Source organism: Barbatula barbatula (genome assembly GCF_947034865.1).
Source record: "Barbatula barbatula genome assembly, chromosome: 11".
Classification (NCBI taxonomy): Eukaryota; Metazoa; Chordata; class Actinopteri; order Cypriniformes; family Nemacheilidae; genus Barbatula; species Barbatula barbatula.
Window position 1 is genome coordinate 15,115,937 of NC_136774.1, and position 15,134 is coordinate 15,131,070.

General features: G+C 37.7%; 1 protein-coding gene across 2 annotated transcripts; it reads right to left on the minus strand.

Annotated features, from left to right (window-relative positions):
• Positions 1–544: 544 nt before the first annotated feature.
• pdpn (podoplanin) lies at positions 545–8,981 on the minus strand (the record flags this gene model as incomplete). Of its 2 annotated transcripts, XM_079468532.1 has the most annotated exons (4): positions 8,740–8,981; positions 3,534–3,893; positions 3,289–3,394; positions 545–1,709 (listed from the first exon to the last, which is right to left on the minus strand). In XM_079468532.1, the coding sequence occupies exons 1-4, from the start codon at positions 8,804–8,806 to the stop codon at positions 1,703–1,705; spliced, it is 540 nt and encodes a 179-aa protein (XP_079324658.1). In that variant the 5' UTR covers positions 8,807–8,981. The 2 variants fall into 2 exon arrangements, with proteins under 2 accessions (XP_079324658.1, XP_079324659.1); XM_079468533.1 differs by lacking the exon at positions 545–1,709 and having other exon boundaries at positions 3,285–3,394; positions 8,740–8,974.
• Positions 8,982–15,134: the final 6,153 nt, after the last annotated feature.

Here is a 15,134-nt window from a genome sequence, read left to right on the forward strand (position 1 = left end):
GTCCATTGTTCACAACTAGAGAGAGAGGGTGGCTGGGCTACTGCCTAAAACCACATTCAAACACCTACCCATATGCACTTCCACACAAACACACACACTTACGTAAGAGTGAACACTACGGCCCGGTTTCATAGGACTATGCCTTAGTTATTTAATTAGATTTTATGAAAAAACATTACTGATGTTATCAGTTGATACAAAATAATGGCACTGACATATGTCAGGGCAAGTTATTTCCAGTTAAGACAGCTCAAAATTCACTTGTCTGTGAGACCGAGGCTAAATGTCCTGCATCATTATTTACCTGCTTAGGGCTTTCAAGTTAGAGGCTTTGAGAGCTTGATTCTCCTTATCTCTTGTCTTGATTATATCTCCAATTTGTTTTTCACTATCTTTATATGCTAATGGATTAGGAAAGACAATGTCTGGGATTTATGTTTGTGTGGAAGAATGAGGGGGTGTGTGAAAACATGGAATGTTGAGTTGTCGATGTTATCTCCAAACCACTGTGGCACAACAACACAATGGAAATGCAAAATATATTTAAACAATTTTATTCAAACAGAATGAACAATAACAACAACAACAAAAAATGCCCCACACCCAGACAAACAGTATGTTGTAAAAAGACACTGAAGTGAAAACGGGACAGATTATAATCGTAGCAAACAGTTGCAGTGTCTAAAGCCCTTTCTAATACTTTTCTTTATTCAGTGCACTTATTCCTGATCTCTTAAAGAAAAGCTCATGATATAGCCATGCTCTAGAATATCAGTAACAAACACATTAAACCTCAACGTAAACAACGAAATCCAAACAATGGCACAAAGAAATGCGAACAACTATATGATGCGAGATGTTGGAAGCTTTTTGATGCAAAGGCAATTTACATTTTAAAATAGTGTGGAGGAAACACATGTTATGAGTGATGTCACATTTGGAGTGACATTTATGATTAACACAGTCAAGTCACTCTGTATCAATACACTTCAAATAACCAATCTAAACCTTATGAGAGCTCTAACATGTTGCTACCCTAAACAAATATTTCAAAAATATGTATGTACTGTATGTATTACAGTTTTAGGCAACATTGTTGAGGATGCTAAACCAGAAAATGACACATACAATGACCAGGAATAGAACATGTCCTTAGTATCTGCTTACGACAAACTGTACATAATGCTTCATACTCCGAGGACACCTTTGCAAGAAAATATATAAAATTATCTAAATCATGTCCTGGTTCATGTCTTTATTTCTGTGTTTTCATACTCAATTATTTTGATAAAGGTAAAGATATGTGCAGTTTCTTTGTATGATATATACACGCATTGGTATTATAAAAACAGTTCAACTGTTTGTTGTTTGTTTACACCCTTCCCAAGTTCACAGTGCCACATGCATTCTCTTAACAACATTAATATGCATTTTCAAAATGAGATCATCTGAATTCTTGTGGCCTCCCAGTGTTGGGGTAAAAATAGGCTAAACTATGTAAATTAGGGAGTTTTAGGCAAGATAAATGGGGTTAAATGAGGAGGTTGTGGAAAGGTTGTGGAGGGCAACCTTCTGAATAAAAGAGGATGGGAACTCTCTCGTGCTGCCCGTATAGTCCTCGATGATTAGAGAGAAGCTATTGCTTTTGAACATCACAACCAGAATCTCTTCTTCTTCTCTTGCTTTAGTGCCGACTTTCTTTTCAGGGACTGTGGACAAAATTGAAAACATATTATCAATCGACACAAGGTTGTTTTTATCCATGTAACAGACGCAAGACAACAGATAATTATCAACAATATGTGTCATTATATTAAAACTAAATTTGATTCCATTTTACGTTATGCGTAAGGGAGTGGTGTAGAATTTCTAAACCACAAACAGGCCGAACAGATTTTCAAATGATGGAGAAATTATTAATTTCATACAGTTTGGAGCATACCCCTTATTTCCACTGTCCATTACACAGATATCCCCACTCTTAAAGTGATAGTTCACCCAAAAATGAAGCTTTTGTCATCATTTACTCACCCTTGTGTCATTTCAAACCTTTATGACTTTCTTCCGCAGACCACAAAGAAGATATTTTGAACAAAGTTGGTTACCGACCAGCACTGGAGTCCATTCACAAAAAAACAATGCAAGTGAATGGGGTCCAGTTAACAACATTTTTCAAAGTATCTTCTTTTGTGTTCTGTGGTAGAAAGAAAGGCATAGGCCTACAGGTTTGAAATGACAAGAGAGTGAATAAATGATGACAGAATTTTCATTTTGAATGACCTATCACTTGTAACTCAATGTTGGATGCTCAGTCAAACTAATCAAATTAATGCTTTATTTGGGGCTCCATACTTACACATGTTGGGGGGGAAATCAAATAGCTTAACCCTCTGGTGGCTCCTTGTATAGGTACACACTCATACTTGGAGTGTACAATGTAGCTATATTTTGTATTAAATCTATTTTTACTTTAATATTTCAGATGTTCAGGGAATTTAATGGTTTTAAATCATATGTATGCAATAATTATGATATATTTTTCTATTGAATATAATTTTATTAAAATATAAATCGTTGTATTATTATAAAATAAAATACCATTCCAATATTTTTTTATGTAGCCTATGAGAAAATCAAGACTTCCAGAGGGTTAAAATAGCCTTTGCATATTAAGCTGGAATTATACAATATTGTAACATTTAAAAAAGTACACACCTTACCTTTAAATAGTTTGTCTACCAATTTAAAGGTAATATGAATTAAATGGGTTATTTATTTATGTATTTTTGTTTGCTTGTTGGGAGACACTTCATTAGTAACAGAGATCTAGCATGCAGCACTATGTTGTCTCTCCATTCTTAATCAAAAAGGGTCCCAGAGAATGATATACTGTATCATATACTGTTTCATATACATATACATCTCATCTTATACATATACATAATTTTCTCTTAAATGTATATTCAACAGTTGAGAGAACAAGAGTATAATAACTTAGAGAGACAACATAGCTTTATCATGCTGTAACGCATTCCTTTTTTTGTGATTAAAAATAAGCGATTTGATTACTTTTATTAATAAGGATTATGAAATAAGAATTTTACAGAAATCAAGATGCCCTGTTGTTTTTGAGGCTTTCGTTTCTTTGCCGTCCTACAACATAGAAAATCATGTACTGTTAACATGCAACATTTATTTTACCCATGTCATACAGAGAGTACAGCCCTAATGTACCACAAACAAGTGTCATGCTTACCAATAAAAAATAACTTTACAACAACTACTTACGAGTACTGGCCCATTCTCCTGACCACCAAGATGATCACAGCAATGACAACGATCACTGCGATCAATGCACCGATTACAATCCCCGCCAACTGTCCGGTGCCCATAGCTAGAGAGAAGAGATATTATTTAGTAACTTTGTATTAGCACCTATTGTACTTTTGCTCTTTGTATGACATATCATATTTTTGTAATCGATTTGTAACACTAGAAGTTTTCTTTGTCTATAAAGATATAATGAATCTAACCTTCCTCATCTATCAAGACCCCATTCTTTGGCGTTTCTGCCTCTGTTTTAGTTTGATTCAATTCCTCTGATTTTGTTCCTTCTTCATCGATGGCAGTGATGTTGAATGGCTTTTCAGTTTCAGATTCTGCCGTTGTATATGTTTGGATTTGTTTTTCTGTTGGCGTCTCTGCTGGTACTTGTGATTCAGTGGAAACCACTGGTGCATCTGTCACTTTGACGGGCACCTCTGTAGTGTCAGGGAGAGGTGCTGCTGTGGATTGTGGAGCTGGTTGCTCTTCTTTTTCTGTGACAGAAGGCTGGTTTGTTTCAGTTACTGCTGGTTTATCCAGATGAGAGGCTGTGGGCACCACTATAGTACCTGGCACAAAGATATAACAAATACAAAAATTACGATTCTGTTCATCTGTAAAAGTTGTTTTAAACCAGAATAATGTACTTTCTTCCATGCAAAACGAGATGACATTTGTTAAAGAATGTTGGCATTGTTAGTTTTTTCAAGTAATGGAAGTGAATGGTGACCGGGTCCGTGTACCTTTGGTTAATGAATTTATTTGTTTTAGATAAACAGTTTCACATCACAAATCACATAAAATCTATATACAATCAAACCAAAAATTAATTAATTATATTGATATAAACATAATTAGGAAAGAGAAGGAAGGCAATTTGTTTAACCTAAAAATCTAAGACTTAATTTTTTTAGGTTTACTTACTAAAGGAAGGACTTGGAGAAATCGGAAAATAAAAGAGTACAGATTTGGATGAAAACTCTGAAATTCCAGAAACACTGCTTGCTCTGTGTCTTGGTTTCAGTTGGGTAAGCCAGTACGTTCTCATGGCCTGTCATTAATAGGGAGAACATTCCAGCCTCTCTATCAGCCCAACTAACATGCACTTAGACATTTATGTAAAGAGTCTTCCAACCACCCTCCTGAAATTCCCACCCTAAGTTCTCAGCGCCCCACTAATGAGGTCACTTCCTTTCTTCGTCATTCCCTCTATTAGACTAATTGTCTCACTTCCTGGGTGGAGTCAGCATTGCTCAATAGGCAGTGAAGCACTGTACAAAATTCTCCCTCTTAAAATGGGCAAAACTGGCTTGTTTCCTCAGGCACTGATCTTGGATCTTTCTGCATCACTCAAGAGTCACAAAGACCTCAGCAACCTTTAAAGTCACAAAAAAAGCTGATCTCAGACCTGTGCTATGTGTCAGCTTATAACCAGATGGACTCCATATGACAGTCTTTCTCTTGGCGATCTTAGAGGAACCGCCCTTTACAATAACATCACCTCAGCTACTGAACTAGACATTTTAATATCAAACTGAGCCCAAGTAAACCAGATTAAACTCAGCACATCATACACACAACATCATGCTAAGGCTGAATGTTGAATTACAGTTTGTTATAAAACCTTTTTATTTCTACAATTTAGGAATGTAGATTTTATCTGAGGCTGACTACTATGTGAGTCATGCATTTATAGAAAAGAGTAGGATTCAATTCAAGATTTTCATCCGGTTGGGTATTTTAATCTTAAATTATAGCCAAGGTAACTTGATTTCCCGAATAAGCACAATATCCAAACACATGCTCAAACCTTTTAGGTAAGGATTATATTATTTAACTGTAGCATGTACTGTTGTAAAACCTAAATGCACCAGAAATCATCTTGGACAAATGCACAAGTATAGGCCAAACTGTAGTTGTATTGCAAGGAAAGAGCATCCTTTCTGTCGCACAGAATTCAGACCATTCACACAGGAAAACTGAGCAAAAAGACTGTCAAGAAACTAACAAACATATGTAAGGCTGAGGTGGGGTCAGAGATCAGAATGTCCTGTGTGTGAGAGAGAGTGTGTGTTTCTATTAATGTTCTTGTTGACTGCTGCAAACAATCAACTCATTATGTTTGAGACCCCAACAATTAGTTCTAAGTATGGCTCTCTTCCCCTCCAACCGCACACAGAGAGAGAGAGAGAGAGAGAGAGAGAGAGAGAGAGAGAGATTGATGTGATGTGATGTGATGTGATGGGAGGAGCACAATAAGGCGACACTTTTCTCACACTTTAAGGGTGTGTGCATGGGCAGATCTGTAACTGTATGGTAGGGTTGCTTTCTGTTTGTATGGGATGAATGAAAAACTAGCAGGTGTGACACACAACATAACAAATGACGTCAATTGTAAATCTCCAATATCGTTGGGCAATATCTTAGCAACATCTCTGCTTGGATCAGCAAAGACATTAAAATCTGGACATAAAAATCTTCAGTGATCGTAAAAGTCTTCATTTACTCACACACAAGTTGTCTTTGTTCTGATGATCACAGAGAAAGATATTTGGAAGGATGTTGACTACCATCAAATTGTAGGTCAAATTGTTTTATACATTTCTTCTTGTGCTGTTGCACACAAAAGAAGATATTTTGAAGAATGTAGGAAAGCAAACAGTTCTGGGGCGCTTTTGACTACAATTGTCATTTTTCCTGCTATGGTAGTCAATGGGGTCCAAGAACTGTTTGGTTACAAGCATTCTTTCAAACATCTTTCTCTGTGTTCATCAGAACAAAGATATTCATACAGATATGGAACAATTCAGGCGATGAGTAAACAAAGATGGTATTTTCATTTTTGGTTGAACTGTTATTTTAAATGATCCATAACTAATAAAGAATATAAGTCTCCTGGACAACAGAGCAGCCTTTGAGCAATAAAATTCTCCTCTGGTTATCCATGAAAATCCACACATCAGATGATCAAATTTATATCTATGACCAAGCCTGGAGCTTTTCTCTGAGAAAAACGGAAAAACGGGGAAAAGCAAATGGAAAGACAAATGTAGAAGTGAAAATAAGTTTCGCTTCAGTATTAGACTCACTTTAAAAAGGTCCAAAACACCTTTTCCAGGGCTACACAAACTGAGACCCCCGTCACTCAAATTCATCATTATCGCAATCTACTACTTCAGCAATGCTTTTGTTTGTGTGTTGTGAGGGAGTGTGGTGCTGGAATGTTTTAGTAATGGGGAAAAAAGAGAGAAGATTAGAACATCTCATAAAGTCAGATTCACTCCCTCGCACACACACACACACACACACACACACACACACACACACACACACACATACATGTTACATGGCATGTTATGTGTGGGCAGCGGAGGACAGAGCAAGTGGAAAATCACTCTTATCACTAGAACAGCACCCACATGCTTTTGCACTCACAATCTTTAGGGACACGTATCACAGACTAACACACACAACCTAATCTGAGTACAATGCACAAGGTTCCAGACTTGGAGGAGTCTGTATCTCCAGAGACCAGAGGTCCACAGTTCCAAACAATTCTAAATGCCGTCTGATCAAGTAATAGTTTACCTTCAAAATGAAAATTCTGTCATCGTTTACTCACCCTGTTGTCATTTTAAACCTGTGTTATTTTCTTTCCTCTGCAAAACACAAAAGAAGATATTTTGAAAATATTTGGAAACCAAAAACCGTTGGTACCCGTTGACTTCTTTTGTATGGACACAAAACCAATGCAAGTCAATGGGGACCAACGTTTTTTTTGTTTCCAACATTTTTCCAAATATCTTCTTTTGTGTTCTGCAGAAGAAAGAAAATCATACAGGTTTGAAATGACAAGATGGATAGTAAGTAATGAAAGAATATTTATTTGCAAATGAAGGATGTTAATTCATGCTCAACACTTTCAGTACAAATCAAAACAAATTTACTGTGAGGTAAATGGAGATGATTCAGATCAGCTCTGTGAATTGGCCGAGTCTGTGGTTGCATTTAAGGCCTTCGGGTGGCTCATGGTTCATGCAGCTAAATTAACAACCAGTACATCCTATACCTCAATGTCTCACATATCAGTTTGCCAATATCGTCTTCAGAGCACATTTCACAACACATAACAAACAGAATCATGCAAACATAGCAATTTGATGTACGATGCAGGTATATAAGTGTTAAAATGAAAAGTTTATGTAAGACACAAAACAGATGGAGGCTCACTTTTAGAACAGGGAGTGGCACTTCGGGGCTGGGAAAGTGGGAAGAGAGGGAGACAAATACCAGCAGGAAAAAGAATGAGAGACAGAAGTGGAGAGACGAAGTCTGGAGAGGAAGAGTGTGCGCCCATGCCACTCCTCTGATTGCCGGAGGACTGAGCTTTTCAGTTTTCAAGTTTCAAACTTGCTGAATGGTTCAATGTAACGGTTTAGAGGGCTGTAACCGACACTGGGCAATGAATCAGAGACGCTGCAGTTTAAAAATAACACACATACCCTACAGCCCACCTCTAAAGGGCTTGATACCCCGCCAAAGATGGTTACAAGTAGACGGGGGTGAGGGAGAAAAACAGCACAAAATAAGCGTGTGAGGGCCGGGCGTCTCTCCTCAGTCTGCTCTGCTCTCTGATGTAACCAGCCTGTGTACTGAATGCTCATGTTGGTGCCCTTAAATATAGAGTTTGCTCTATTAATACACGTGGTGTAACCCTGCCCAGAGTGAATGAGGGAGTTGCTTTTATGTTTCTTTGTATGTTATTAGTGCTGTTCATCCTTAATATTTTCTTTAGTTTACATTAAAAACATTTTTTTTACAAATGCTTTGGTGTTTTATATGTACAGTTTCAATCATGGCAATAAACAACACCAAAATTGAAACTCAAAATTGAGGGACAGAAATATGTGCTCGCTTACCGGAATAAGTGCACCATTACATCATTTTCCCAGACCAGCGTTCAAATGAGAGAATCACTGTATTAGCATGCTAACATGTCTAGGTAACTTTCATCATAGTCTGAAAATACTGAAACCTCACAAATATCTTCTCTCTGACATAAGTATGACCAACATAAAACTAATCTATGGAAAAAACATGGCTATACAGATGACAATGTTGTATTTCTTCAAATTACACAGAAATAAATTTCCTTTGTATATACTCAGATTCAAAGCCAAAACCACACACCATAAGGACGAATCCACCTCCCACCTTTGTTCAGAAACTTGTATAAAAGTGTTATGTTGTGCTGTACATGTTCACAAACTACAAAGAGTGAAGTAAAAGAGTTTGTACCTCATTTAGTGAGGATAAACTGAGTGTAAAATTATATTGCATTAATGAAATAACAAAAAAGGATTAACAAAGTATAAAACAAAAGTGTGATAAAGCACACTTTCTATGTTGACTTACTTGCGCGGGTGAAGGTACAGAATGGCCCCGTCAGGGCGACCAGCAGCAGCAGTATGACCCTTGTCATGGTAACTGGTCTGTTCCTCCGATGTTTTACAAACTAAGAGGCTCCTAGAAATGTACAGCAGGCTCTGGATGAAATGCTGGCTCACACACTCAGAAGTGTGGCTTGAAGTTGGTTTGAATGGAAGGGGAGGTCTGGAGCAGCTGTCTGGACAGAGGGACGGAGAGCCAGAGTGAGAGAGTGTAAATGTGTGTGTTAAGTATGTGTGTCTTCAGAGGGTGAGGGGGTTGGGCATTGACGTAAGGTGGTCCTGCCCCTTGTGCCTTAAAGTCTCTGTCTGTCCTGCTCGCTCTCTCTTAAGTTCTAGAAGAAGCACTACTATGCCTACTAAGTATGCCTACTTATTATGACTCATTATTATTCATTATAACTCTATTAGTATTACACACTTTCGCATGTGTAGAGTAAGTGGTAAAGTAAAGACTAGAAAAATTATATTAAAATAATATATAAGTATTATGATCCGTCATGGCTGGCTATAAAACAAAAAGTATCTAAGCTAGATGAATGAACAAAATACAATGAACAGAATCTCTCTCTTTCTCACTTCACGAATGTTGATTGTACATCGGTGTAAACAGCACATTGAACAATCAAGTAAAATCAGAAGTGACATACAACGTTAAAGGGATAGTTCACGCTAAAATGAAAATTCTGTTATAATTTACTTAGATTCCAAATCTGTAACATTTTCTTTGTTCTGAAATATTTTCCTTTGTATTCAACACAACAAAAACCATATACAGGTTTGGAACACTGATGGTGAGTAAATGATGACAGAATTTTCATTTTTGGGTGAACTATCCCTTAAAGACTATTGAATGAATTGTAGGTGTGTGTCAGATTAAATGTGGCATTGAGGTGATGACCCAGAACATTTTTTTTTACTTAAAAGTATCAAATGTAGCCTATACTTGATAAAATTAACTTTTAATGCACCAATACAGTCAGGCGTTTATAATTTTGAGGAATACAATTTATTTTCTCCTCAGTTTAATGGGGCATAATATTCTACCTCACAGTCCACAGAGGAAACGTTTTTTTTTTGTCACATCCTGTCTACTGAATGCCTTCATTTGGCACGTATGTAAAAGGAAAGGCACATATGCATCCTTGACTGCCTGTGCATGCAATTCGGAAGTTGGGGCAAAAATAAAAATGCCCCTTCATATGACTGAAGGAGTGTTTTTTTAGGTCAGTTTAATGTGAATATATGACTTTTCTACTGAGATAAGCATTGTGGTCAAATATAAACTGACTTGTATTTGTGAAAGGTTTGTTTAAGATTATTAGTCAGGACATGGAAGTCTCTGTAGTATTTTCCTTACGAAGTACCTTCGCCAATAGGGTTGCCACCCGTCCCGTGAAATACGGAATCGTCCCGTATCCGTATTTTACATTGGTCACATTATGCAGCATCCTATGCAAATCACCGCACCCGCATTGTGTGAAGACACGTCCTATTCTGCCCCTGATTGGGTAATACTCGCTGCCATCGTTGGTTTGTTGGTAAATCACGGCCAATCAGAGTCAGAGGAGGGCGGGACGCCGCCGCGCCGGTTCTTTTGGCAACAGAGAATCCACTTGAGACGATGGCAGAGGCGGGTCCAGGTACACCAAGCACGTCCGGCTCTGAAAGTTTCACAGCTGAAACGAAAGCGGATGCAAAAATACAGACGAGAGTGGGAGGAATCGAATACTTGGCTGGAAAGTGTCAGCGGCAATGAATATCAAGCCCATTGCACAATGTGTCGGCGAGTGTTATCTGTGGCTCACGGTGGCCTCACCGAAATCAGAGCACCGTCTCACATTTCTTCATACCTCCATCATCTACTGAGGCAGATAGTGTCATGTTTTTTTATCACCTACATTTTTGGATTGATTATTTCATATGCTGCCTATTAAGAAATAATGTTAATAATGTACATTAATCATGTTAGGGTATGATTTGTTTATTAAAGTTAAGTTGTACAGTCAGACACATAAGCATTACTTTAATAAGATATAAGAGAGAGATATTTAATACATATTTTATCAAAATATGGTACCTATGTGAATAAGATAAACAACTAGGCTATTTGTTATGCTTAACCAATTCAAATAATTGCATCATTCAATACTATAGAATTAGTAAGTAGGCCTGACATGCTCCAAAACTGGACACTACTGCTTCTGGTCCACTGATGTTATTATGTTTATGGAAGATCCAAGTCTTCTGCGCTATATATATTTTGTTCCAATATACGTTTTTGAGTATCAAAGCATTTGTTTAATTTATAATTACAAAGTTATGGATCTGTTAACTTAATAAGTTTAATAAAATATGGTTGACATCTCACAAGTTCCTATAAAAGCTTATTTTTTGTGGTCTATGTTTATTATTGTCATAGCTGTGTATTCAATATGACCACTTAAGTTGTGATAGTGAGAGACATGAGCTCTGTTCACACACTGATTTCAATAGCAGATGTCTTATTATAATGTCCATTGGTATCAATCTTAATATTTTTATGAAAACATGTTTTAACTTATGATATACCACCACTGGCACGCCATCGGGACTGTGGTCATCATGGCCCCGAGGGGTGTCCCCCGCTGCGGCAAGCGTCCCTTATCTCCTTATTTTTCTGTATTGAAGGTGGCAACCCTATTCGCCAACCCAAGATGTTGCCTCTGTGAATGTGAAGTCGTCGACTGACTGGACTTCTCAAGGTTTCAGCAAGGGCCGATTGATTTATTAGGTAATGCTCCAATTTTATGCTGGCATCTAGTGGCAATGTAGTGTAATTGCAGAGACACAATGTTTCTTTCAAAAGCGGCTAGAACAAGTCAATAAAAAAACGTCTGGACGTGTATTTATAGGTCTGTTAACATTCAGGTAAATATGATGATAGATATTAATTCAACATTAACAGCCAAATACATTTTCAAGACATAAACATAACTAGAGATTAGTTATGGTACCTTATCAGGCAGTGGCGCAAAAAGTGGGTATGCGCTATATGCGGCGCATAGGGGCGCCGCACCATGGGGGGCGCCAACGCGATGGTTTAATAAATGTGAAATAATAAAAGTTATATAAATTTTTCTAAAATTTATATAAGTTATTGTATATATAAAAAGTTATATACATTTAAGATGACTAACAGGCTAGGCGGCACCGGTGCCCTCATAAGATTCCATCATATAATTTATTTAGACATAGAAAGGTAATATCGCGAGTGGGCGGGGCGCCGTGAGTTACGTTAAGGACGCAGTAACGTTGGTGAGTTGTCGTTGAAATTTGAATTTGAAAAAGATGGATAAATCAAAAAAGCTGTCGGGGGCTAAAAATAGAAAAAGAAAGATGGAAAAATGATATGGCCTGTCAAGGGATGCGACAGCAGCTAAATACGTGGATGGTGAAAGGCAACAGGTAGGATTCAAAATGTGACGTCTATTCTTGCAAATACAATATTCATGTAAACAGACTAACGTTAGCTAGCGAGCTTGCTGAGCAACCGACCGTCGGAATCACGAATAGATTTGCTACCAAACTTGGAGGCTTGCAAATATAAATATTGATTGGCAAGTGTTTGCTAACTTAATGCAAAATAATGTTGCTGCTGATATCTACATTTATATTTTGGTTAAACCCTATTCTACCAATGCCATGCATGACATATCTCAATTTTATTAAAGTAAAATAAGAACTGGTAAATATAAGGTAGCATGCACAATAAATGACTAGAAGCTGGAAAACATTCCTTATGCAATAAGGCTGGTTTATCATGGATTTTATTTTACCACTAGCTTCATGTTAGCTCAGCTGTGCTGTCAGACATACAGGCTACTTTACATCTGCTGGGTGACATGGAAGCTGCAAGTGCCACATTTCTCCTTCTTTAAAGATCTGTGCTATATGTATGTACACTGTATGTGTGTATGTATATATATCAGCACAGACCTTTAAACAGAGAGAGATGTGACCCTGTAATTACTTTTCTATATGTATGTGTGTGTGTCATATTTGTACTTTTTAAAATCCCAAATGTTAATGTAATTTCAACAGCAGCACAACCTTACTGCATAATAGTTGTCTTATCTGATGCCATCCCTAGGCTGATTTAAAAATTGAATTTAGGCTGCTATATTTAACAGCAAAGTTAGGTAGGGAAGTGTAGAGGGAGCTTGATACCAACTTCATACTTGATACCAACAGATTAATTTCTTAATATTATTAATATGGAAAAGGTAGGGGTGTAATGGTTCACAAAATTCAGGGTTCGGTTCGATACGATACACTTGTGTCACGTTTTGGTACGGATCGGTACGTTTTAGATACGGCAAAAAGAAAGAAATGGCAGAGAAATTTCCATGAATACATTTTTATATATTTGTGTCCACCATATAATTATGGTAGGCTTACAGTAGCTGTCTGATATACTTTTAAAATAAACCTTTATTATTTCAAGCCCATACATGATGATGTCCGGCACACTTTTTTATATAGGGGGGGCGCCAAAACTGTTTCTGCATACCCCCCTAACACTGTGTAGTTGCGCCCCTGTTATCAGGTACCAAATCTGTCATGATCATGTCAGTCCCACTCCGGTGTCGCGTCCTTTAGCCCCGCCCCCTTGTTTCCCTGTTAGCGGCCCATTAGTGTTAGTCTTGTCACCAGCCCTGGTCCATCTTTGCCTTAGTGTTTCATTCCCCTCACCTGCCTCGTGCCATCCTCCTGTTAGCTTTCCTTTAGTGTTTCACTTTAGTGCCTGCGCTTTGGTTCTGTCCATACTTCATAACAAAATCTCTATTCAATGGAATTTCTTTTTAGAAAGCCTGCCACAAAGACAAACAACAACAATTAAGCTAAGAACTGATTCACACACACGTTTCCAAGTGCAGATATTTTTCCCTACAAATATGTGCATATGCCTGTGTGTATGTGTGGCCTTGTTTTTATTTCCCGGTGGGGACCTACACCTGAATACCCGTGTCACCCTGGGGACCAAAATGTGGCAAATATGCTTATAAACCGTACAGAATAAAAAAAATTAAATCTAAAAATGATACAAGTTTAGATGATCTTTGGGGTGGGGTAAAATATAGAGTTTGCACAGTATAAAAATCATAACACCTATGGACTGTCCCGACAGAGAGAATAAACCAGACATGTGTGTGTGTGTGTGTGTGTGTGTGTGTGTGTACTTGGTTTTTAAATGTTAGTGGCGACCTAAACCTGAATGCACCCCAACTCATGGGGACTCGTGTCACTGTGGGGACCAAAATTGAGGTCCCCACGGGCACAAAAGCTTATAAATTGTACAGAACGATCATTTTTGAAAATCTAACGGATTTTCATGTTTGAAAAACTTTCTGAAACCTATACGAACGCTGGGGGAGTGTATAGAGCACAGAAATACTACGTCATACATCCAACTCGATTTTTGACAAGTTGACAAAAAAGGATGAGAAGCCACCATGTTTAGCATTGTAAATAAGTCCGAGTGCATGACTGTTGCAACACTGTTACATCCTCCCTTTAAAGATGATGTCTGGATATTCAGATTCTCAAATTCTGAGAGTTTAACCTCAAACATTACTCTGAAAGACGATAAAACAGTAAAAAGGAGAGGAAACAAAGTGATACCAGATTTTTCATGCAAAAGATAAACTGCAGGATGTTAATTTCCCAGTGTTTCAATCTTTTCTGTGCACGTCTTTGACTGTTGTGAAGGTGATTATAAATGATGAAGTGCTGTAGATTATTCTACACACACTTTGTCTTTCAGAGGCTGCAGTTTCAGTAGATGTTGGGTGTCAGCACAGTTTTTTGCCTCACTGCATTCAATCCATTCGTTGGCCCCCAGCGTTTTCAGCCCTCAGCTCTGTAGAAACCATTCAGCAGCACCTCTAGGATACATTTTCACTGCAGTGGTGGCAGGCACGTCTGTCCAGATCTGCTTGTGTGGCCTGTAAACAACTGAGGGGAATGGTTAAACATGTCTTTCAAGGACTCAGGACATTTTTGATTCAGCTGATACAAATTTCTGACCTGCGGTGTCAGTTCTCATCATATCTCACAGATACTCACACACACACATTCCAGCATAGCTCCGCAAAGGGAGGTATTATATTGAAGGCTATAAAAAGCATACCCTGACAGCATCGTTAGGTTAGGTGACAAAACGTCTATTTACAATGCTGTAATGTGTGTGTGATGTATCTCTGTCTCTCACCCTGCATTTAAAAGTGGGAGGTTTTTTTATCCACAAAGCCTGTATAATAAATTATAAAAAAAGGTTTCGATATATGCAAATGTTTTATTCACCAAGTAAATTGATTTAGA